The 25329-nt window shown below is 41.4% G+C and overlaps 2 protein-coding genes and 1 long non-coding RNA gene across 3 annotated transcripts in view; 2 read left to right on the top strand and 1 right to left on the bottom strand.

The window, feature by feature from the left end:
* The window catches only part of LOC115187632 (protein Jumonji-like), a 112074-nt gene extending 91027 nt beyond the window's left edge, over nt 1-21047 (top strand). Inside the window, 10 exon segments of the mRNA XM_029746603.1 lie at nt 1765-1857; nt 2495-2613; nt 3754-3824; nt 4104-4218; nt 5866-5971; nt 13420-13602; nt 14440-14570; nt 16137-16317; nt 17988-18095; nt 18768-21047. Of these exon segments, the coding sequence (XP_029602463.1) occupies nt 1765-1857; nt 2495-2613; nt 3754-3824; nt 4104-4218; nt 5866-5971; nt 13420-13602; nt 14440-14570; nt 16137-16317; nt 17988-18095; nt 18768-18977 (1317 nt within the window). The 3' untranslated portion in view covers nt 18978-21047.
* Nucleotides 21048-21288: 241 nt separating this feature from the next.
* The window catches only part of LOC115187630 (dysbindin-A-like), a 32244-nt gene continuing 28203 nt past the window's right edge, over nt 21289-25329 (bottom strand). Inside the window, exons 8-10 of the mRNA XM_029746601.1 lie at nt 24601-24756; nt 23555-23701; nt 21289-21784 (exon numbers count right to left, since the gene is read on the bottom strand). Coding sequence (XP_029602461.1) covers nt 21486-21784; nt 23555-23701; nt 24601-24756 — 602 coding nt within the window. The 3' untranslated portion in view covers nt 21289-21485. The remainder of the gene's footprint in view (nt 21785-23554; nt 23702-24600; nt 24757-25329) is intronic.
* Nucleotides 24756-25209, top strand: LOC115187633 (uncharacterized). The gene is made up of 2 exons (XR_003876108.1): nt 24756-25081; nt 25118-25209. It is a non-coding gene; the product is annotated as an uncharacterized LOC115187633 (long non-coding RNA).

Here is a 25329-nt window from a genome sequence, read left to right as displayed (position 1 = left end):
TTCTCCTGTAGTATCAGTTAGTTCTCCTGTAGTATCAGTTAGTTCTCCTGTAGAATGAGTCAGTTCTCCTGTAGTATCAGTTACAGTTCTCCTGTAGTATCAGTTAGTTCTCCTGTAGTATCAGTTAGTTCTCCTGTAATATCAGTCAGTTCTCCTGTAGTATCAGTTACAGTTCTCCTGTAGTATCAGTTAGTTCTCCTGTAATATCAGTTACAGTTCTCCTGTAGTATCAGTCAGTTATCCTGTAGTATCAGTTAGTTCTCCTGTAATATCAGTTACAGTTCTCCTGTAGTATCAGTTAGTTCTCCTGTAGTATCAGTTACAGTTCTCCTGTAGTATCAGTCAGTTCTCCTGTAGTATCAGTTACAGTTCTCCTGTAGTATCAGTTAGTTCTCCTGTAGTATCAGTTAGTTCTCCTGTAGTATGAGTCAGTTCTCCTGTAGTATCAGTCAGTTCTCCTGTAATATCAGTTACAGTTCTCCTGTAGTATCAGTCAGTTCTCCTGTAGTATCAGTTAGTTCTCCTGTAATATCAGTTCTCCTGTAGTATCAGTCAGTTCTCCTGTAGTATCAGTCAGTTCTCCTGTAGTATCAGTTAGTTCTCCTGTAGTATCAGTTACAGTTCTCCTGTAGTATCAGTCAGTTCTCCTGTAGTATCAGTTAGTTCTCCTGTAGTATCAGTAAGTTCTCCTGTAGTATCAGTCAGTTCTCCTGTAGTATCAGTCAGTTCTCCTGTAGTATCAGTTAGTTCTCCTGTAGTATCAGTCAGTTCTCCTGTAGTATCAGTTAGTTCTCCTGTAATATCAGTTACAGTTCTCCTGTAGTATCAGTTAGTTCTTCTGTAATATCAGTTACTTATAGCGTTTCATCTCTCAGTTTGACTTCCTACTTTTTAAACCTGGCTCGTAGGGAGTATTCTGTCTGTGAATGTCAGCATAGCTGGGCCCATATGAAATCAATATATTGGGCCATAATAAGAAATACAGTAATCTCCTCCACACATGTGGAAAGCTTACAGTGACTGACTGTAGTCCAACCAACCAGGGATTTTCCTGGCACATTCATACAGGCTGTCCCTGCCCGGCTGTCTGTCATGTATCTGAGCTTATGTCCCAAATGGTGCCCAATTCCCTGTCTAGTGCGCTACTTTTAACCAGGGCCCTTAGGGCTCTGATCGAAAGTAGTACTCTATATAAGGGAATAGTTAGCCATATGGGAGGCAACCTGAGAAAAGCGTCTGGATGGAAGACTCCCCTTCAGAATGTGCTGAGGCAGGCAGCAGCAGCGGGGAGAGGAAGGAAGATGATGTCATGCAGCACAGTGACATCCACATGTATCATGTAGTTTTCACCCTCTCAGAGAAAAGCTTTTTGTTTTTGTCTGGCTGTTCAACTAACACTCCCATCTGATTGGCTGTGATAATCGTTACATTGACAGTGGTCTACGTCCCAAATCACATTCCTTTTCCATTTTCTAATGCACTACTTTTGACCAGAGCCTGTTCAGAAGTAGGATGTCATTGGGGACGGAGACAGTATCAAGGGACTTAAAAGACTACTTCCTGTATGGTCTTACTAGTCTCTTTGGTTGTGTTTTTGTGTCATTCGTTTGGCAGTATATCAAAACACCTCAGTCCATAAACTCGTACACTCTTTGTTTGTGTTCATGATTTGCTGTGATAATCTTTACATTGACTGTATATCAGGGAACTTGAAAGGGACCATAAGGTCTTACCCCTCCCCCTCTTTGTGTTTCTCTATGACAGGGGAAGTCGGTTTCTCTCACTACGTTCTACAGGACAGCCAGGAATACTATGAACATGTGTTTCAACAAGGAGCCTGGGACGGCTGAGGTGGAGGTAAGGTCTACATATCCCAAACTGTTATATACCTGCTACGTAGGTTTCGCTACTTAAGGCCCTATTCAGGTTTCAGAGAAGTTGACTTAACATGGACTTAAATTTAAAAAAAATACAAATTTGACTTATTGACATAAATCCATGTTAAGTCTACTTATTTCAAGTCTGAATCGGCTCTTAGTGCACTACTTTTGGTCAGGGCCCTGCTATTTGGGACGCAACCATATAGTCATAATGAATAAGTAGTATAATTCACTGGGACCATAAGTAGTATAATTCACTGGGACCATAAGTAGTATAATTCACTGGGACCATAAGTAGTATGCTTCACTGGGACCATAAGTAGTATAATTCACTGGGACCATAAGTAGTATAACTCACTGGGACCATAAGTAGTATAATTCACTGGGACCATAAGTAGTATAATTCACTGGGACCATAAGTAGTTTAATTCACTGGGACCATAAGTAGTATAATTCACTGGGAACATAAGTAGAATGGAGATGACTGATCAGGTAATTGACATATTTCTTCTCTCCTTTTGTCTTTCTTGTCAGTCATCCCACTGTGTGATCTACTGTCACTACTTGTTTTTTCATCTACATTAATGCAATAATGTTTCTGTCTGTGATTGCAGCAGGAGTACTGGAACATCGTGGAGCAGAGGGAATGTCATGTTGCAGTGCACTGTGGGAAAGTGGACACTAAAACTCATGGGAGTGGCTTCCCAGTTGGAAAGTCTGAGACGTTTTCAAAGTAAGGGCCTAACAGCATTATCCTATCACATGAATGGAGGATTTTGAATTTCCTGCTTATTCCCTCCTGATTCCTGGAATCTTCCAACTGGGATTTCTGGAGAACCTGGGAATTTTTGGAAAGTTAGGGGGAATTTTACAACTCTGTAAGGACTGTGGTGGTTAATTTCTGTTTTACCAAATGAGGAGAAACAAACTTCACACACCAGTCCGAGTTATATTTAAACTACATCTTTAATACTAAGAGATTTGCAATAGCACTGACTTTCAACGATTCCCTATTTCTAATGAACCGTTGAGAGTGACAACACAAAAGTACAAAGATCTTTTATAGCCAAGATACACCCCTCTCAACCTACATGACGAACAACAGATACATAGAATGGTCACAAGGTTAAGATTTGTATGAAAGATATCTATAATACATAGCAGATAGCATCTGCTATGTCAACAGTTTTCCTTGTACAGACCAGTGTCTGGCCCTTCTACTCCAAACTGGAACCGTCTCTTCCTGGTACGGTATAGAACAGAAACATTAGCTCATCCAATGGCATAACTCAATTGTCAACTCTAGATACTCCCATCTCAAGTAAAACCCCTTCTTGACCCCACTCCTGGACAAGCTCACTGAGGGGAGTGAGTCTCTAGGTCATACACTATCCCAGGATATGTGCAACATCAGAGAGGACATACAATGGTTCCATACACTGCCATACACCTCCCCCCAATGCCAAAGGAGGGAGTGACCTGTGCAGACATTGTGAAGACAAGTAATTGGTTCCCCATTAATCACGCCATCCCTTCACATGGTTTAAGAATAGGTAAAGACACATTCACATATGAAGACAATGTTCCATCCTGTCCTCTTCCCTTTCTGATATTCTGCATAGCACCAGAGACATGTAAAAGACAAGCCTGACCTCTCCCCTCTCTGGGCCCCAAGTGACTGAGCCCCAGCTGAGGGAAGAAGTGCAACTGCCAACACCAGAGTCCAAAGGGATACATTCTAATAACAAGTATATCACATAAGCATATTATGCAGATAAGACATCTTAATTATCTATGTTACCCAACTAATTCTGATTCATCCGCCACAGGACATACATAAAATATGTGTTCTGTTCTCTTGTCTCCACTCAAGACATGGATGGAACCTTACAGTCCTTCCCAATAATTCAGGATCCATCTTACGCCATCTTGGTGCTGTGCCAGGTAATCATCTATACCTATGACCCTCTCCTTTTACACAGGATGACAGTCAAGTGTATTGTAATACAGACAGTTGTAAGTAGCTGCAGAGTGAACTGAAGGACTCCCATCAGCTTAACTACAACACTTCCTTGAAAGTATGTTGCTCTAGTTTTTTTGTTTTATACAGTATATCCTAATTTTTGGTGATACAATTCAATTGCATTCTGCTATGTATTAAGTGAACTTGAACTGACTAGAAAAGCTTGACAGTCTACTATGTCTTCCTTTGTGGTTCTACAGGAGTGACCATTCCTTGGCTGAACATCGGCATGGTCTTCTCTACCTCATGCTGGTCGCGAGACCATCATCGCCTTCCATACATTGATTACTTACACACTGGTGCTGACTGCATTTGGTAAGAAGTGGTTCACCGCTCACTGCCCTCTCCCAGTTTAATCCTACGGTCACTCAGGTTCACCACCTGCCACAACCAATGGAGAACGAGCTCAGCATCAGTTAGTCAAGCCTGATGAAATAGAACTAATGGAGATTGATTTAATAGAACTCCCTGAGCGTGGTCAGTACAGTATGAAGGAAACGCTGTATGGCTCAGTAGGTAGAGCATGGCGCTCACAACACCAGGATAGTGGGTTTGATTCTCTGGGACATCCATATGTAAAATGTATGCAGCATGACTGTAAGTCTCTATTGGATAAAAGCATCTGCTAAATGGTATATATTTAAGCAATAAGGCACGAGAGGGTGTGGTATATGGCCAATATACCACGGCTAAGGGCTGTTCTTAGGCACGACGCATTGCCTTATTGATATTATAAACTGGTTAGCAACGTAATTAGAACAGTAAAATGTTTTGTCATACCCGTGGTATACGGTCTGATATTCCACGGCTGTCAGCCAATCAGCATTCAGGGCTCGAACCACCCAGTTTATAATATATATATATATATATATATCAGGAATTCTTGAAAGACCGGACAATATAAACTTTTTTCTTTTTCATTACATTATTCAAATATGAAATACAAATCTCCAAACGTATTTTTGTTTCATTTTATAACGCTATATAATGCTCCAGGACTGATTTTGTTAGCATTTTGGCATGTTTTTCTAGATTCAGAACATAAAACATTTTGTTAGCGTTTTGGCATGTTTTTCTAGATTCAGAACATAAAACAACATTTATAAAGGAAAAAGGATCCCTGAGATCTATCATAGCAAATATGTCAATAGTTTAAGCATGTGTTGCAGAAGAGTGATTAAAATATATTTTTATAATAATAAAAATAAAAAAGTTCTTATGGGGTTTAGCCATCAGTAACAGAGTTGACAACAGATACTCAAAACAGACATTTTTGCCTCAAAGTATTTTAAATTTGTAAAATATATTAAATGATTCTTTCTGCACTCTGACGGAGTTGACGTTAGACAAAAATCTTTTTTAGGGTTTTGACCGTGGTGATTTCTATATTGTTTGTTTAAAATATATCAGATAGTGGAGAACTTTCCAGACTATGAGCGGTCTTGTTGCACTACATGTAATGAGAACATGAAGAGGTCATTATGGTAGAGCTGTCCCTGCTCATTCCTGATTTGAGTTGAACAAATCTCCAGACACATCTTTTAGGAATCACAGTTTCGAGATAAGGGCTATTGCAAATAACTACACAAGATCCTTTTTCAGTTAATATTCATTATTGCCAGTTAAAAAAAATATATATAATATAATTTTGGAGAGTTTGAAGTTGGGATCCTTTTCTCCAGACAATGGCATTTCCGGGTATAGAGCCAACATGGAAATGAATAATATTGAAAATATTTCAAAAATTCCAAAAGCAAATCTTTCCCCTTATAAAATTCCCCTCAATGTAATTGTTAAGCTCAAATAAAATGCTATAAAACTACAATAAAAATAAAGTTTCACTGCCAGACAAGGATATTATTATTATTTACTAGTACTATGACATGTGTCCACTAACTCCAACATGTTATCATATAGTGGTACACAATTAGATCCTAATAACCCATGTGACCCGGGGTCTAGGTACTGTATTCCTGCTGAGGAGAAGGTGAAGCTGGACAAGGTGGTTCACACACTACTGCATGCTAATGGAACCCCAGGACTGGAGATGTTGGAGAACAACATCATGGTGAGACTGCAGGATACACAGTATCACATACAGTATAAACATGGACTACAGAATACACAGTATCACATACAGTACAAACATGGACTACATAAAGACAGTATCACATACAGTATAAACATGGACTACATAAACACTGTCCACACATACAGTATAAACATGTACTACATAAACACTGTCCACACATACAGTACATACATGGACTACATAAACACAGTATCACATACAGTATAAACATGTACTACAGGATACACAGTATCACATACAGTACAAACATGGACTACATAAACACAGTATCACATACAGTATAAACATGTACTACAGGATACACAGTATCACATACAGTATAAACATGGACTACAGAAACACAGTATCACATACAGTATAAACATGTACTACAGGATACACAGTATCACATACAGTATAAACATGTACTACATAAACACTGTCCACACACATACAGTATAAACATGGACTACATAAACACAGTATCACATACAGTATAAACATGTACTACAGAAACACAGTATCACATACAGTATAAACATGTACTATATAAACACAGTATCACATACAGTATAAACATGTACTACATAAACACAGTATCACATACAGTACAAACATGTACTACATAAACACAGTATCACATACAGTATAAACATGTACTACAGAAACACAGTATCACATACAGTATAAACATGGACTACAGGATACACAGTATCACATACAGTATAAACATGTACTACAGAATACACAGTATCACATACAGTATAAACATGTACTACAGATACACAGTATCACATACAGTATAAACATGGACTACAGAAACACAGTATCACATACAGTACAAACATGGACTACATAAACACAGTATCACATACAGCACAAACATGGACTACATAAACACTGTCCACACATACAGTATAAACATGGACTACATAAACACTGTCCACACACATACAGTACAAACATGGACTACATAAACACTGCCCACACACATACAGTATAAACATGGACTACATAAACACTGTCCACACATACAGTATAAACATGGACTACATAAACACTGTCCACACATACAGTACAAACATGGACTACATAAACACGGTCCACACACATACAGTATAAACATGGACTACATAAACACTGTCCACACACATACAGTATAAACATGGACTACATAAACACTGTCCACACACATACAGTATAAACATGGACTACATAAACACTGTCCACACATACAGTATAAACATGGACTACATAAACACTGTCCACACATACAGTATAAACATGGACTACATAAACACTGTCCACACATACAGTATAAACATGGACTACATAAACACTGTCCACACATACAGTATAAACATGGACTACATAAACACTGTCCACACATACAGTATAAACATGGACTACATAAACACTGTCCACACATACAGTATAAACATGGACTACATAAACACTGTCCACACATACAGTATAAACATGGACTACATAAACACTGTCCACACATACAGTATAAACATGGACTACATAAACACTGTCCACACATACAGTATAAACATGGACTACATAAACACTGTCCACACATACAGTATAAACATGGACTACATAACACTGTCCACACATACAGTATAAACATGGACTACAGAAACACTGTCCACACACATACAGTATAAACATGGACTACAGAAACACTGTCCACACATACAGTACAAACATGGACTACATAAACACTGTCCACACATACAGTACAAACATGGACTACATAAACACTGTCCACACATACAGTACAAACATGGACTACATAAACACTGTCCACACACATACAGTACTAAACATGGACTACATAAACACTGTCCACACACATACAGTACAAACATGGACTACATAAACACTGTCCACACACATACAGTACAACATGGACTACATAAACACTGTCCACACACATACAGTATAAACATGGACTACATAAACACTGTCCCACCCATACAGTACAAACATGGACTACATAAACACTGTCACACATATACAGTACAAACATGGACTACATAAACACTGTCCACACAATACAGTATAAACATGGACTACATAAACACTGTCCACACACATACAGTACAAACATGGACTACATAAACACTGTCCACACATATACAGTATAAACATGGACTACATAAACACTGTCCACACACATACATACAAACATGGACTACATAAACACTGTCCACACACATACAGTACAAACATGGACTACATAAACACTGTCCACACACATACAGTACAACATGGACTACATAAACACTGTCCACAACATACAGTACAAACATGGACTACATAAACACTGTCCACACATACAGTACAAACATGGACTACATAAACACTGTCCACACACATACAGTACAAACATGGACTACATAAACACTGTCCACACATACAGTACAAACATGGACTACATAAACACTGTCCACACACATACAGTACAAACATGGACTACATAAACACTGTCCACACACATACAGTACAAACATGGACTACATAAACACTGGTCCACACACATACAGTATAAACATGGACTACATAAACACTGTCCCACACATACAGTACAAACATGGACTACATAAACACTGTCCACACATACAGTACAAACATGGACTACATAAACACTGTCCACACATACAGTATAAACATGGACTACATAAACACTGTCCACACATACAGTACAAACATGGACTACATAAACACTGTCCAACATACAGTACAAACATGGACTACATAAACACTGTCCACACACATACAGTACAACATGGACTACATAAACACTGTCCACACATACAGTATAAACATGGACTACATAAACACTGTCCACACATACAGTATAAACATGGACTACATAAACACTGTCCACACATACAGTACAACATGGACTACATAAACACTGTCCACACATACAGTATAAACATGGACTACATAAACACTGTCACACATACATTAACATGACTACATAACACTGGACTAAAACATTGAAAACACTGTCCACACATACAGTATAAACATGGACTACATAAACACTGTCCACACATACAGTATAAACATGGACTACATAAACACTGTCCACACATACAGTATAAACATGGACTACATAAACACTGTCCACACATACAGTACAAACATGGACTACATAAACACTGTCCACACATACAGTACAAACATGGACTACATAAACACTGTCCACACATACAGTACAAACATGGACTACATAAACACTGTCCACACACATACAGTACAAACATGGACTACATAAACACTGTCCACACATACAGTATAAACATGGACTACATAACACTGTCCACACATACAGTATAAACATGGACTACATAAACACTGTCCACACATACAGTACAAACATGGACTACATAAACACTGTCCACACATACAGTAAAACATGGACTACATAAACACTGTCCACACATACAGTACAAACATGGACTACATAAACACTGTCCACACACATACAGTATAAACATGGACTACATAAACACTGTCCACACATACAGTATAAACATGGACTACATAAACACTGTCCACACATACAGTAAACATGGACTACATAAACACTGTCCACACATACAGTACAAACATGGACTACATAAACACTGTCCACACATACAGTATAAACATGGACTACATAAACACTGTCCACACATACAGTATAAACATGGACTACATAAACACTGTCCACACATACAGTACAACATGGACTACATAAACACTGTCCACACACTACAGTATAAACATGGACTACATAAACACTGTCCACACACATACAGTACAAACATGGACTACATAAACACTGTCCACACATACAGTACAAACATGGACTACATAAACACTGTCCACACCATACAGTACAAACATGGACTACATAAACACTGTCCACACATACAGTACAAACATGGACTACATAAACACTGTCCACACACATACAGTACAAACATGGACTACATAAACACTGTCCACACATACAGTACAAACATGGACTACATAAACACTGTCAACAACACATACAGTACAAACATGGACTACATAAACACTGTCCACACATACAGTACAAACATGGACTACATAAACACTGTCCACACACATACAGTACAAACATGGACTACATAAACACTGTCCACACATACAGTACAAACATGGACTACATAAACACTGTCCACACACATACAGTACAAACATGGACTACATAAACACTGTCCACACACATACAGTATAAACATGGACTACATAAAACACTGTCCACACACATACAGTACAAACATGGACTACATAAACACTGTCCACACATACAGTACAAACATGGACTACATAAACACTGTCCACACCATACAGTACAAACATGGACTACATAAACACTGTCCATACATACAGTACAAACATGGACTACATAAACACTGTCCACACACATACAGTACAAACATGGACTACATAAACACTGTCCACACACATACAGTACAAACATGGACTACATAAACAACTGTCACACACATACAATACAAACATGGACTACATAAACACTGTCCACACATACAGTACAAAACATGGACTTAACACTGTCCACAATACAGTAAACATGGACTACATAAACACTGTCCACACATACAGTACAACATGGACTACATAAACACTGTCCACACATACAGTAAAACATGCACTACATAAACACTGTCCACACACACATACAGTATAAACATGGACTACATAAACCACTGTCCACACAATACAGTAATAAACATGGACTACAGAAACACTGTCCACACACATACAGTATAAACATGGACTACATAAACACTGTCCACACATACAATACAAACATGGACTACATAAACACTGTCCACACATACAGTATAAACATGGACTACATAAACACTGTCCACACATACAATACAAACATGGACTACATAAACACTGTCCACACATACAGTATAAACATGGACTACAGAAACACTGTCCACACACATACAGTATAAACATGGACTACAGAAACACTGTCCACACACATACAGTACAAACATGGACTACATAAACACTGTCCACACATACAGTACAAACATGGACTACATAAACACTGTCCACACATACAGTACAAACATGGACTACATAAACACTGTCCACACACATACAGTATAAACATGGACTACATAAACACTGTCCACACACATACAGTATAAGCATGGACTACATAAACACTGCCCACACACATACAGTACAAACATGGACTACATAAACACTGTCCACACACATACAGTATAAACATGGACTACATAAACACTGTCCACACATACAGTACAAACATGGACTACATAAACACTGCCCACACACATACAGTACAAACATGGACTACATAAACACTGTCCACACATACAGTATAAACATGTACTACATAAACACTGTCCACACATACAGTACAAACATGGACTACATAAACACTGTCCACACACATACAGTACAAACATGGACTACATAAACACTGTCCACACATACAGTATAAACATGTACTACATAAACACTGTCCACACATACAGTATAAACATGGACTACATAAACACTGTCCACACATACAGTATAAACATGGACTACATAAACACTGTCCACACATACAATACAAACATGGACTACATAAACACTGTCCACACATACAGTATAAACATGGACTACATAAACACTGTCCACACACATACAGTACAAACATGGACTACATAAACACTGTCCACACATACAGTACAAACATGGACTACATAAACACTGTCCACACACATACAGTACAAACATGGACTACATAAACACTGTCCACAGATACAGTACAAACATGGACTACATAAACACTGTCCACACACATACAGTATAAACATGGACTACATAAACACTGTCCACACACATACAGTACAAACATGGACTACATAAACACTGTCCACACATACAGTATAAACATGGACTACAGAAACACTGTCCACACACATACAGTACAAACATGGACTACATAAACACTGTCCACACATACAGTACAAACATGGACTACATAAACACTGTCCATACATACAATACAAACATGGACTACATAAACACTGTCCACACATACAGTACAAACATGGACTACATAAACACTGTCCACACACATACAGTACAAACATGGACTACATAAACACTGTCCACACATACAGTATAAACATGGACTACATAAACACTGTCCACACACATACAGTACAAACATGGACTACATAAACACTGTCCATACATACAGTACAAACATGGACTACATAAACACTGTCCACACATACAGTACAAACATGGACTACATAAACACTGTCCACACACATACAGTATAAACATGGACTACATAAACACTGTCCACACACATACAGTACAAACATGGACTACATAAACACTGTCCACACATACAGTACAAACATGGACTACATAAACACTGTCCACACATACAGTATAAACATGGACTACATAAACACTGTCCACACATACAATACAAACATGGACTACATAAACACTGTCCACACATACAGTATAAACATGGACTACAGAAACACTGTCCACACACATACAGTATAAACATGGACTACATAAACACTGTCCACACACATACAGTACAAACATGGACTACATAAACACTGTCCACACATACAGTATAAACATGGACTACATAAACACTGTCCACACACATACAGTACAAACATGGACTACATAAACACTGTCCACACATACAGTACAAACATGGACTACATAAACACTGTCCACACATACAGTACAAACATGGACTACATAAACACTGTCCACACACATACAGTATAAACATGGACTACATAAACACTGTCCACACACATACAGTATAAGCATGGACTACATAAACACTGCCCACACACATACAGTACAAACATGGACTACATAAACACTGTCCACACATACAGTATAAACATGTACTACATAAACACTGTCCACACATACAGTACAAACATGGACTACATAAACACTGTCCACACACATACAGTACAAACATGGACTACATAAACACTGTCCACACATACAGTATAAACATGGACTACATAAACACTGTCCACACATACAGTATAAACATGGACTACATAAACACTGTCCACACATACAGTACAAACATGGACTACAGAAACACTGTCCACACACATACAGTATAAACATGGACTACATAAACACTGTCCACACACATACACACTGGGCTCTGGTGAAAAGTTCTGCACTATATAGGGAACAGGGTGCAAGAAGCGTACTATATAGGGAACAGGATGTAAGTAGTGCACTATATAGGGAACAGGATGGAAGTAGTGCACTACATCTGGAAGAGGATGCCATTTGGGATGTAGACTTGGTCGTCAGGTAATACATGCTCTCTCCCTCCCTCCCTCCAGATTTCTCCGGAGGTGCTGTGTCGAGCGGGGGTCAAAGTGCACCGGACCGTCCAGCAGAGTGGCCAGTTCGTCGTCTGTTTCCCGGCAGCGTTCGTCTCCAAGGTGTGCTGCGGCTACAGCGTCTCCGAGACAGTGCACTTCGCCACCCCCCAGTGGCTGAACACGGGATACCAGGCTGCCAAGGTTGGAGCCCCCCGTCGTATCAATACTTGAAGGAAAAGCTATTAGTTGAAAGAAGAGTATAGTTTAATTCAGTACATAATGGATGATAATGTTACCTGCCATGCTAACGTTGCTGTAGTATTTAGTATAGTGTTACTAGTCGTTGGCATCGGCATGATCAATGTTGTTTTCACAGATAAAGTTGCAAGATCAGTTTGATTAATGTATTGGTCTTCAACATTAATACAGATTCTTAAACACAGTTCTCCATAAAAAAAATCTGAATTACTTTTCTGTTACAATAAAAAAAAATATATATTGTTATTCAAGACAATTTCAAAGTGATATAAATGTCTTTGCTAAAATTAACGAAAATCCATTTTCGTTTAGGAGTCTGACCACATAGAGTATGAACTCCTGTACCCGTCCTGTACCTCTCCATGCTCCTGTACATCTTGGGGTGGCCTGTTTGACTGAGTTCCAGTCCTGAAAGCTCCTCACGAAGGGGTGGTAACCAGACTCTAAAGTCTGACTTAACCAGCTTCCTGGCAAAGTCAACACATAGTTTAGTCAGTCAGTCAGTCAGTCAGTCTGTCTGTCTATCAGTCAGTCAGTTCAGATAGAGTGGACAAACTGAGGGTAGAGAGTGCCTCTGTGTACCCGGTGTTCCGCTGGTCAGTTCAGTATCAAAGATTCTGTTATCCACATGGATTTTAGTTCCCTACACATCTACTGCATGAAAGGAGGGATTTGCGAGGGTTTACCAAACTGAGCACATCCATTCATTTGAACTGGGATATGTTGTCAATAGACCCTGTCATATCAAATGTTGAAATATCTCTTACCTCTCCTCCCCAGGAGCTGAAATGTCGACGCATAGAGAGGTCCTTCTCCATGGAGAAGTTGCTGTACCAGATCGCAATGTCAGAATCTAAACGGGAGAATGGTGTCATTCTGAGTACCATGACCTCACTTCTCAAAGACCTCAGGTGGGTTTAACTATTTAACCAATAGCAGTATTATCATTCCAGATCACAGTATCAATAGCAGTATTATCATTCCAGATCACAGTATCAATAGCAGTATTATCATTCCAGATCACAGTATCAATAGCAGTATTATCATTCCAGATCACAGTATCAATAGCAGTATTATCATTCCAGATCACAGTATCAATAGCAGTATTATCATTCCAGATCACAGTATCAATAGCAGTATTATCATTCCAGATCACAGTATCAATAGCAGTATTATGATTCCAGATCACAGTATCAATAGCAGTATTATCATTCCAGATCACAGTATCAATAGCAGTATTATCATTCCAGATCACAGTATCAATAGCAGTATTATCATTCCAGATCACAGTATCAATAGCAGTATTATCATTCCAGATCACAGTATCAATAGCAGTATTATCATTCCAGATCACAGTATCAATAGCAGTATTATCATTCCAGATCACAGTATCAATAGCAGTATTATGATTCCAGATCACAGTATCAATAGCAGTATTATCATTCCAGATCACAGTATCAATAGCAGTATTATCATTCCAGATCACAGTATCAATAGCAGTATTATGATTCCAGATCACAGTATCAATAGCAGTATTATCATTCCAGATCACAGTATCAATAGCAGTATTATCATTCCAGATCACAGTATCAATAGCAGTATTATCATTCCAGATCACAGTATTAATAGCAGAATTATCATTGTAGGTCACAGTATCATTGTAGATCACAGTATCAATAGCAGTATCATCATTCCAGATCACAGTATTAATAGCAGAATTATCATTGTAGGTCACAGTATCATTGTAGATCACAGTATCATTGTAGATCACCAGACGTGCTACCTGACGCCAGACCTGCTGTTTTAAACTCTCTAGAGACAGCAGGAGCGGTAGAGATACTCTGAATGATCGGCTATGAAAAGCCAACTGACATTTACTCCTGAGGTGCTGACCTGTTGCACCCTCGACATCCACTGTGATTATTATTATTTGACCCTGCTGGTCATCTATGAACATTTGAACATCTTGGCCATGTTCTGTTATAATCTCCGCCCGGAACAGCCAGAAGAGGACTGGCCACCCCTCAGACCCTGGTTCCTCTCTAGGTTTCTTCCTAGGTTCCTGCCTTTCTAGGGAGTTTTTCCTAGCCACCGTGCTTCTACACCTGCATTGCTTGCTGTTTGGGGTTTTAGGCTGGGTTTCTGTACAGCACTTTGACATACCAGCTGATGTAAGAAGGGCTTTATAAATACATTTGATTTTATCACAGTCCCATCATACATAGAATGTAATGCTACTCTTAAAAGGGCAATCTGGGATTCAAAAAACGACAAAGCAGTCACCCCACCACCTGTTGAATAAACAGCTGTGGGATGGGGCTGGAGAAATGTAACCACTCTCAAGAATCAATAGCTATACATCATTCATTTAAAAGTACATGTTACCTATTGCAAATTGACCCTTTCTACAACTTTAAAAAAAGGAAACAGTAGCCATTGATTACAGACGATACACCAGTCTGCTCTACCTTTTCCAGGGATACAGAGTTGAGACAGCGCAGGGATCTGTTTGACGCCGGCCTGCGGTCTGTTGCCCGCTACTGTAGCCATGACAACCAGGCCTCGTCAGAGAGCAGGAGGATCCAGCGCCAGTGGCTGAGGCTCGACCCCTCGGACCGACGCTGCCAGGTGTGCCAACACCTCTGCTACCTCTCCATGGTGAGTCTTTACTGGGCAGGGAAGGTTGGGCACAAACATAGGCAGGGATTCAATCAAAGGCACGTTGTCGACAAGCGCACTGCACGGCCAACAAGGAGCCTTCTGAAAGGCCATTTCCCCGATGTTCGTGGAGATGGCATCGATGGTTAAGTCTGCAGATGTGAGCTCAATCGTAAATGTCCTGTAAAAAGACCGGTCTTACTTTATTGTCCCTGGAGGGAAAATGTTGTGTTTATTCTGTCCTGATGGCATGCTCCTCATGTCCCTGCAGGTGGTTCAGGAGGGAAAATGTTGTGTTTATTCTATGTCCTGATGGCATGCTCCTCATGTCCCTGCAGGTGGTTCAGGAGGGAAAATGTTGTGTTTATTCTGTCCTGATGGCATGCTCCTCATGTCCCTGCAGGTGGTTCAGGAGGGAAAATGTTGTGTTTATTCTATGCCCTGATGGCATGCTCCTCATGTCCCTGCAGGTGGTTCAGGAGGGAAAATGTTGTGTTTATTCTATGTCCTGATGGCATGCTCCTCATGTCCCTGCAGGTGGTTCAGGAGGGAAAATGTTGTGTTTATTCTATGTCCTGACGGCATGCTCCTCATGTCCCTGCAGGTGGTTCAGGAGAGAAAATGTTGTGTTTATTCTATGTCCTGATGGCATGCTCCTCATGTCCCTGCAGGTGGTTCAGGAGGGAAAATGTTGTGTTTATTCTGTCCTGATGGCATGCTCCTCATGTCCCTGCAGGTGGTTCAGGAGGGAAAATGTTGTGTTTATTCTATGTCCTGATGGCATGCTCCTCATGTCCCTGCAGGTGGTTCAGGAGGGAAAATGTTGTGTTTATTCTATGTCCTGATGGCATGCTCCTCATGTCCCTGCAGGTGGTTCAGGAGGGAAAATGTTGTGTTTATTCTATGTCCTGATGGCATGCTCCTCATGTCCCTGCAGGTGGTTCAGGAGGGAAAATGTTGTGTTTATTCTATGTCCTGACGGCATGCTCCTCATGTCCCTGCAGGTGGTTCAGGAGGGAAAATGTTGTGTTTATTCTATGTCCTGATGGCATGCTCCTCATGTCCCTGCAGGTGGTTCAGGAGGGAAAATGTTGTGTTTATTCTATGTCCTGATGGCATGCTCCTCATGTCCCTGCAGGTGGTTCAGGAGGGAAAATGTTGTGTTTATTCTGTGTCCTGACGGCATGCTCCTCATGTCCCTGCAGGTGGTTCAGGAGGGAAAATGTTGTGTTTATTCTATGTCCTGATGGCATGCTCCTCATGTCCCTGCAGGTGGTTCAGGAGGGAAAATGTTGTGTTTATTCTATGTCCTGACGGCATGCTCCTCATGTCCCTGCAGGTGGTTCAGGAGGGAAAATGTTGAGTTTATTCTATGTCCTGATGGCATGCTCCTCATATCCCTGAAGGTGGTTCAGGAGGGATAATGTTGTGTTTATTCTATGTCCTGATGGCATGCTCCTCATGTCCCTGCAGGTGGTTCAGGAGGGAAAATGTTGTTTATTCTATGTCCTGATGGCATGCTCCTCATGTCCCTGCAGGTGGTTCAGGAGGGAAAATGTTGTGTTTATTCTATGTCCTGATGGCATGCTCCTCATGTCCCTGCAGGTGGTTCAGGAGGGAAAATGTTGTGTTTATTCTGTCCTGATGGCATGCTCCTCATGTCCCTGCAGGTGGTTCAGGAGAGTGAGAACGTGGTGTTCTGTCTGGAGTGTGTCCTGCTGTACGTACAGAAACACAAGTCTTGCCGAGGCCTCAAAATGATGTACCGTTACGACGAGGTACTACAGTACACTACACACTACTACAGTACACTACGCTACTACTGTATACTACACTACACACAACTACAGTACACTACACAACACACTACTACAGTACGCGACACACTACTACAGTACACTACTACAGTACACACTACTACAGTACACTACACACTGCTACAGTACACTACACACTACTACAGTACACTACTACAGTACACTACTACAGTACACTTCACACTACTACAGTGCACTACAGTACACACTACTACAGTACAACAGTGCACTACACTACACACTACAGTACACTATGCACTACTACAGTACACTACACACTACTAAAGTGCACAAATTCAGTACACTACACACTACTACAGTACACTACTAAAGTGCACAACTACAGCACACTACTACAGTACACTACTACAGTACGCACTACTACAGTACACTACTACAGCACACTACTACAGTACACACTAGTCTAAATTCTTTCCAACATTTGATGTAACCTTGTTTAACCAGGAGATGTGAAAATTCTCAGAACATGAAAGCAGTTCAGCTCAACACCATCAATACATTCATAGTCCAGACCTCCATTATTAGGAAGTAGGAGGTCGTCAATTACTACACCCACTCTTCAATGTCAACCCACATTCTTCTTCTCCCGATTCCAATTCCTCTTCCTCTCAGGACCAAATCAACCATCTGGTGAGCAGGGTGTGTGGGAGAGTGCTGGAGAGGAGCGGTGCTGAGAAGAGGAGGGGGACGAGAGGACTTCAGGGCCTCGGTGAGACGTCCACCCCGGCCAAACGCAGCACCCGAAACAGAACCTCCATCACTGTGTCCCTCACCCGCCTCCCCTCCTCCACCCTGCCCAAGATCGCCCTCAGCTCTAAATAACTCACATCATGGGCCGCGCTCCAATACTTCACATCCTTCCTTCCTGGGTTCTTTGAGGTAAACACAGATTTACAAGTGGTTAGGTTACTACCACCCAATTACTGTCACCAATCCAACCAATTCGCACCTGTGATTACTTCAAAGGAAGGAAGGAAGGTAGAAAGGAAGGACTTCTGAAGTATTCCAACAGGACCAGTGCTTCACGACGGTACATTTCTCTCTGCTCAGTGTGGAGAATGTGCTCCTTAAACCACGGCTTTTGCACTAGCGTAAAAAAACATGTTCTTTTTAAGAGGCATTAATGGCTGGTTTCAGTTCCATATCGGAGGATCCGCGTTACAGCTCAATTGAAATTTGAAGGCAACGTTCCCGCGTTCGCTGCATATCTCAGCTCGATTGGAAATGACCTTTAAAATGTTAGCGCGGATCTTCAGCGATATGGATTGAATCCAGCCCTTCGTCCAATACTGTATATTGTATCTAGATATCCCAATATCCTCCTAGCTACTGTTATTACCTACAGACTTCACTTCCCTGCTGCTACATCTTGGTGCTCAATTTATACTGTCATTGGTGTAGTAGTAATAATAATAATGATCATTTCTGTTTCGCTCAAAGCCATTGGACTGCATCCTGAACTGTGAACACGTTTTTAGAACTTGTTACCAATAAGTTGATTCTACACACAGTTTTGCGTTAGACTCCAACCAGTAATAAGGCTCTTCAGGGGTTTGTAATACATGAATACGATAAAGTTTTTTCCAGCGGAGCGCAAAAAGTGGGTCGTATTTATTAGTGCTAAACGTAGCAAAACGTTTTGCAACAGAAAAACAAAAAACAAGCGTTCCTTATTGGACATGTTCAGGTAGTCCCTCCCCGTTTTGGCCCTTTTGCTTCTGTTTGGTTACTAGTGAATACGACCCTGGCCTCAGTATAAAACAGGGCCCCTTCTCAGATCATTGATGTTATAATTATTTAGAGAATTGGCCAAGAGTGGAACGGTCATCGTGGGCTTCACACCGCTCATCTGACCATTTTGGTGTGAAACACTGTGCCTAAACAAAATGCATACTAATCATTTTCAATCACTTTTGGTGCCGATAGTTTTTGTTTTGTGACCAAGTTATCCACTCTAGACCCTTATAGGCTCTTGACCTGCAACTCTTGGGTCTCTGGGACTGCGTTCCAAATGGCAGCCTATCCCCTATTTAGAGCACTAGTTTTGACCAGAGCCCCAAGGGCACTATATAGGGAATAGGGTGCCATTTGGGAGAGTTACAGTCCAGGTGTTTTATCAAAGAAGAAAAACTGAAAACCACAACAGCATTGTACATATAAAACAATGTCAATGTCTAAAGATACATGTACCTGAGCCTTTTAAGGAATGGAATGCAGTGTTTTGGAGTAGGGGATTTATGAAGGAAAAGCCTTACTCCCACCCCCCCACCCGTTACTTCATCTGTGGCCCCGTATACACTCAACGGTTGTGATACAAAACAAATATACAATTACACAAGCGTTGTGGAGACAGTGAAATGGTTGTGTAAATGTTTTTTGTGCAGACCAAAAAATAATATATTGTATCACAACCCTTGTGTCAACTGTATTGGACATTAGTTGTATGGGGCCAGGGTTGCCCTGGTAACATGTATGGAGAAGTGCTTCTTATATCACTGAAGTACAGCATCGTTTCAATCCCCTCGTTTTTTACCTTTACTTTTTTAAGATAAGGGAAAATAAGTAGAAGAATAATAAAATTGTAAAATCGACTATGTACAGAAGCAGTACCTCCTGCTGTTGCACTCCAGCCTCGAGACAAGAGTCCTTTAAATCAGCTTGTTGAGACCCCTTACAAAAACAATCCATTTTTAAAGTTCACATATATACAGAGTTTGATGTTTTGGTTGTTTTTTTACAACAGGCTCATTACAGCCGACCGTCTAATTTATTATCTCTGATACTGTTTTCCTTCCATGCTGATTCAAGTTGGACAATGACCGTTTTATTTTCTATTTTATTTGTTAGTACCCATTAAGGTTGAATAAAAAGGTTTGACAGTGTCTATCCAAATGTGTTCTTCTCAGTGCCGTGTGTCTGTACCCTCCAAGCATCCTGCCAAACGTCTCTGTGTTTAACAACCACCAAGCTATTCTAGTTATCGACCTCAAACCTTTGGTTTAAACTCACGGCTCTGCCCATATATGGGATACAGGGTTCCATTTGGGACTCAGCCACATGCTCCATCATGTGATTCTAGTGTGCTGCAGTGTATAATCTCTGTTTTGTTTGAACTCATGAAGAATGCAGTACCTTGAACATTTTAAACATCTTTATTATTATTTACTTAGATATAATTGGATACAAGGAAGGAAGCTACATTTCATTTATAAAAAACGGGGGAAAAAGCTTTTGGAGAAAAATGCAAAACGGACCCCCAGATCAGCGTCTAGGAGCTACCCTATACCCCCTAGTGCCGTTCTCAGCCAAGCGGCAGCTCTGTGACGGCTCCTAAGAGGCCTGCGAGTCGCTGTCGTCAGAGTTCTTGAACTTTTCCACCTCGGGCAACGACACCAGGGCTGTGTCAGCCTGCACTTCCTCCTCGTCTGGCAGTACCAGAGGCTGGTCTCCGTCTCCGCTGGCCTCGCTGCCCTCCCCCTCCTGGCACTCCCCCAGGCTGGTGTCCTGGCTGGTGTCCTGGCTGGCTGAGCCTGGCTCCGTGGAGGAGAAGGAAGACGGCTTGTTCCTCAGTTCCGCCAGGGTGGGCACCCGCAGGGAGATCTCAGAGGACAACGACTCAGGGTCTGGACCTGGGAGACAGGAGGGAGGGAGAGGGGATCAGTCCAACATCACGGCTCTGCCCATATATGGGACACAGGGTTCCATTTGGGACTCAACCACATGCTCCATCATGTGATTCTAGTGTGCTGCAGTGTATAATCTCTGTTTTGTTTGAACTCATGACCACCTTCCCATGACAACACAACGTGTTATCCCCACGGTGACGCGCATGCTTTGATACCATGCGTTCATAAGAAAGTGGCTCACTAGCAACGCACTTAATAACATGACTAAATGGACACAAGCAAAACAGCACAAAGCACAGCAAAGAAATGTACTGTTGTTCTACTGGTTAGTTAGCATTAGCCATACTGTCTCTGTACCGTTGGTGGCTACATGATAGCATTAGCCATACTGTCTCTGTACCGTTGGTGGCTACATGATAGCATTAGCCATACTGTGTCTGTACCGTTGGTGGCTACATGATAGCATTAGCCATACTGTGTCTGTACCGTTGGTGGCTACATGATAGCATTAGCCATACTGTGTCTGTACCGTTGGTGGCTACATGATAGCATTAGCCATACTGTGTCTGTACCGTTGGTGGCTACATGATAGCATTAGCCATACTGTCTCTGTACCGTTGGTGGCTACATGATAGCATTAGCCATACTGTCTCTGTACCGTTGGTGGCTACATGATAGCATTAGCCATACTGTCTCTGTACCGTTGGTGGCTACATGATAGCATTAGCCATACTGTCTCTGTACCGTTGGTGGCTACATGATAGCATTAGCCATACTGTCTCTGTACCGTTGGTGGCTACATGATATCAACACATGGTCGTCCCAAATTGTACCCTATTCCCTACATAAATTTGTACAAATAAGTAGCAAGCCTTCTGCAAGCCTGTTTCTGTAGTGAGGCAGCTTGGTGTACCAGTTCACCTCCTAGACAGAACACTAGTCTATCACCTGTTACTGTAGTGAGACAGCTTGATGTACCAGTACACCCCCTGGACAAGACACTAGTCTATCTCCTGTTTCTGTAGTGAGACAGCTTGATGTACCAGGACACCCCCTGGACAGGACACTAGTCTATCTCCTGTTTCTGTAGTGAGACAGCTTGATGTACCAGGACACCCCCTGGACAGGACACTAGTCTATCTCCTGTTACTGTAGTGAGACAGCTTGATGTACCAGTACACCCCCTGGACAAGACACTAGTCTATCTCCTGTTTCTGTAGTGAGACAGCTTGATGTACCAGGACACCCCCTGGACAGGACACTAGTCTATCTCCTGTTTCTGTAGTGAGACAGCTTGATGTACCAGGACACCCCCTGGACAGGACACTAGTCTATCTCCTGTTACTGTAGTGAGGCAGCTTGATGTACCAGTACACCACCTGGACAGGACACTAGTCTATCTCCTGTTACTGTAGTGAGACAGCTTGATGTACCAGTACACCCCCTGGACAAGACACTAGTCTATCTCCTGTTTCTGTAGTGAGACAGCTTGATGTACCAGTACACCCCCTGGACAAGACACTAGTCTATCTCCTGTTACTGTAGTGAGGCAGCTTGATGTACCAGTACACCCCCTGGACAAGACACTAGTCTATCTCCTGTTTCTGTAGTGAGACAGCTTGATGTACCAGGACACCCCCTGGACAGGACACTAGTCTATCTCCTGTTTCTGTAGCGTGAAGCTACTCCCAATCTTCCAATTTCAGGGAGGACACTAACCACAAGGCCACTGAGTTGGTTATTCCCTACATAGTGCACGGTGTTGATAACTACCTGAGGTGAGTGAGGAGCTCAGGCTGTTGTCTTCTCCTCCAGAGTTGAGAAAGACGTCGAGGGCTTCGTGGTCCGACACGTCCATCAAGTCCATCTGTTCCAGAACGTCAACGTTCACCTCCATGGAAGACATGCTACCTATTGGCCCTGTGGAGCGACACACAACCAGCGTCACATCACACTGCAGCTGCACGACTCCGGTACTGTTACTCAGTCCCATCCATCTTGGAACTTATCCTCCAATATGGTTGAAAGAGAGGCGAGGAGATGGGGTGCGAGGAATCACGGAATGACGAATTGAGAACCTCAGTCTGACAGACAGTACAACAGCATAACACTGAAGATACACACACACACACACACACACACACACACACACGTCACTGTTACAGACTGACAGACAACACAGACAGACAGCACTATCATACCTCAAGTATGATGAAAGCAGGAAGGGGAAGCACAATAAAAGACATAGGAAACAGTCAATTAACCGGCGTAGCGTCACTGGTTATTGTAAAGCTCAACCTCCCAGCATTAGACAGAGCAGAACAAGACAAGGGAAAAGTCATAGAATCTACAACACAGCAGTTACACCAGACGAAAGTTAATACAGAAAATATCATAAAACACAAGTCAACCTTTTTAAAAGAGCCTTTCTTTGACCTTCTGCAACGTTTATAGTTTTATTTTATTTTTATTTAACCTTTATTTAACTATGCAAGTCAGTTAAGATCAAATTCTTATTTTCAATGACGGCCTAGGAACAGTGGGTTAACTGCCTTGTTCAGGGGCAGAACGACAGATTTTTACCTTGTCAGCTCGGGGATTTGATCTTGCCACCTTTCGGTTACTAGTTCAACGCTCTAACCACTAGGCTACCCTGCCGTATCAACAGAGAGTGTTCCAAATGGGACCCTATTTCCTACAGACCCGTAGTGCACTACTTCCCAGGGCCCGTAGTGCTATGGTCCAAAGCAGTGCACTATAAAAGGGAACAGGGTGCCATTTGGGAGCCAAACAAGTGTGTGTTCTCGGTTCCAGCTCACCTCTTCTGTCGGTGATCTGCAGGTAGCCAGTAGAGAGGTACTGATCCATGTCCTGTTGGAAAGCTTCTTCAAAGTACTTCTGCCTCTCCTTCAGCTTCCCCTGCTGGGCGTGTTCCATGTCCAGCACCTTCTGGGCGTGCTCAGAGTCCAGCTCGGCTGGGGGGAAACAGGAAGTACAGGACAAGTAAAGGAACAGGAAGTAGAGGACACGTAAACATAGAGGTGGATAGAGGGTTGACTTGCTCTCACAGAAGCAGCCATTGAAAAGATAGGAGATGAGCTCTAGTACATCTCTATGGAGGTCAGTAATACCCGTTGGATAGACATAAGGACTAGCCACCGTCAAATTATAAAGCCTCAGTCATCCATGATTTTATGGAAACATGTTTCACAAATCTGCACTGTATAGGTCACTGTGTAGGTCAATGTATAGGTCAATGTATACGTCACTGTGTAGGTCACTGTATACGTTACTGTGTAGGTCACTGTATACGTTACTGTGTAGGTCACTGTGTAGGTCACTGTGTACATTAACACAGATGTTGTATTAGTTGATGTTACTGAATATAAACAAGTCATTGTTTGGTTTCCTGTTAAGCTCCATGGAAAGTGGAGTGGCCTCCGCTCTTTTCTAGTGACCCCAAATCCATTGACAACATACATACAGTTTGGGATGCAACCTGTAGTTAGAGTTTTACATCAGATAAATGTCTTATTACAATAATGATC

The sequence above is a fragment of the Salmo trutta genome, unplaced genomic scaffold, assembly GCF_901001165.1.
Source record: "Salmo trutta unplaced genomic scaffold, fSalTru1.1, whole genome shotgun sequence".
NCBI lineage: Eukaryota > Metazoa > Chordata > Actinopteri > Salmoniformes > Salmonidae > Salmo > Salmo trutta.
This window is presented reverse-complemented; position numbering and strand designations above follow the sequence as displayed.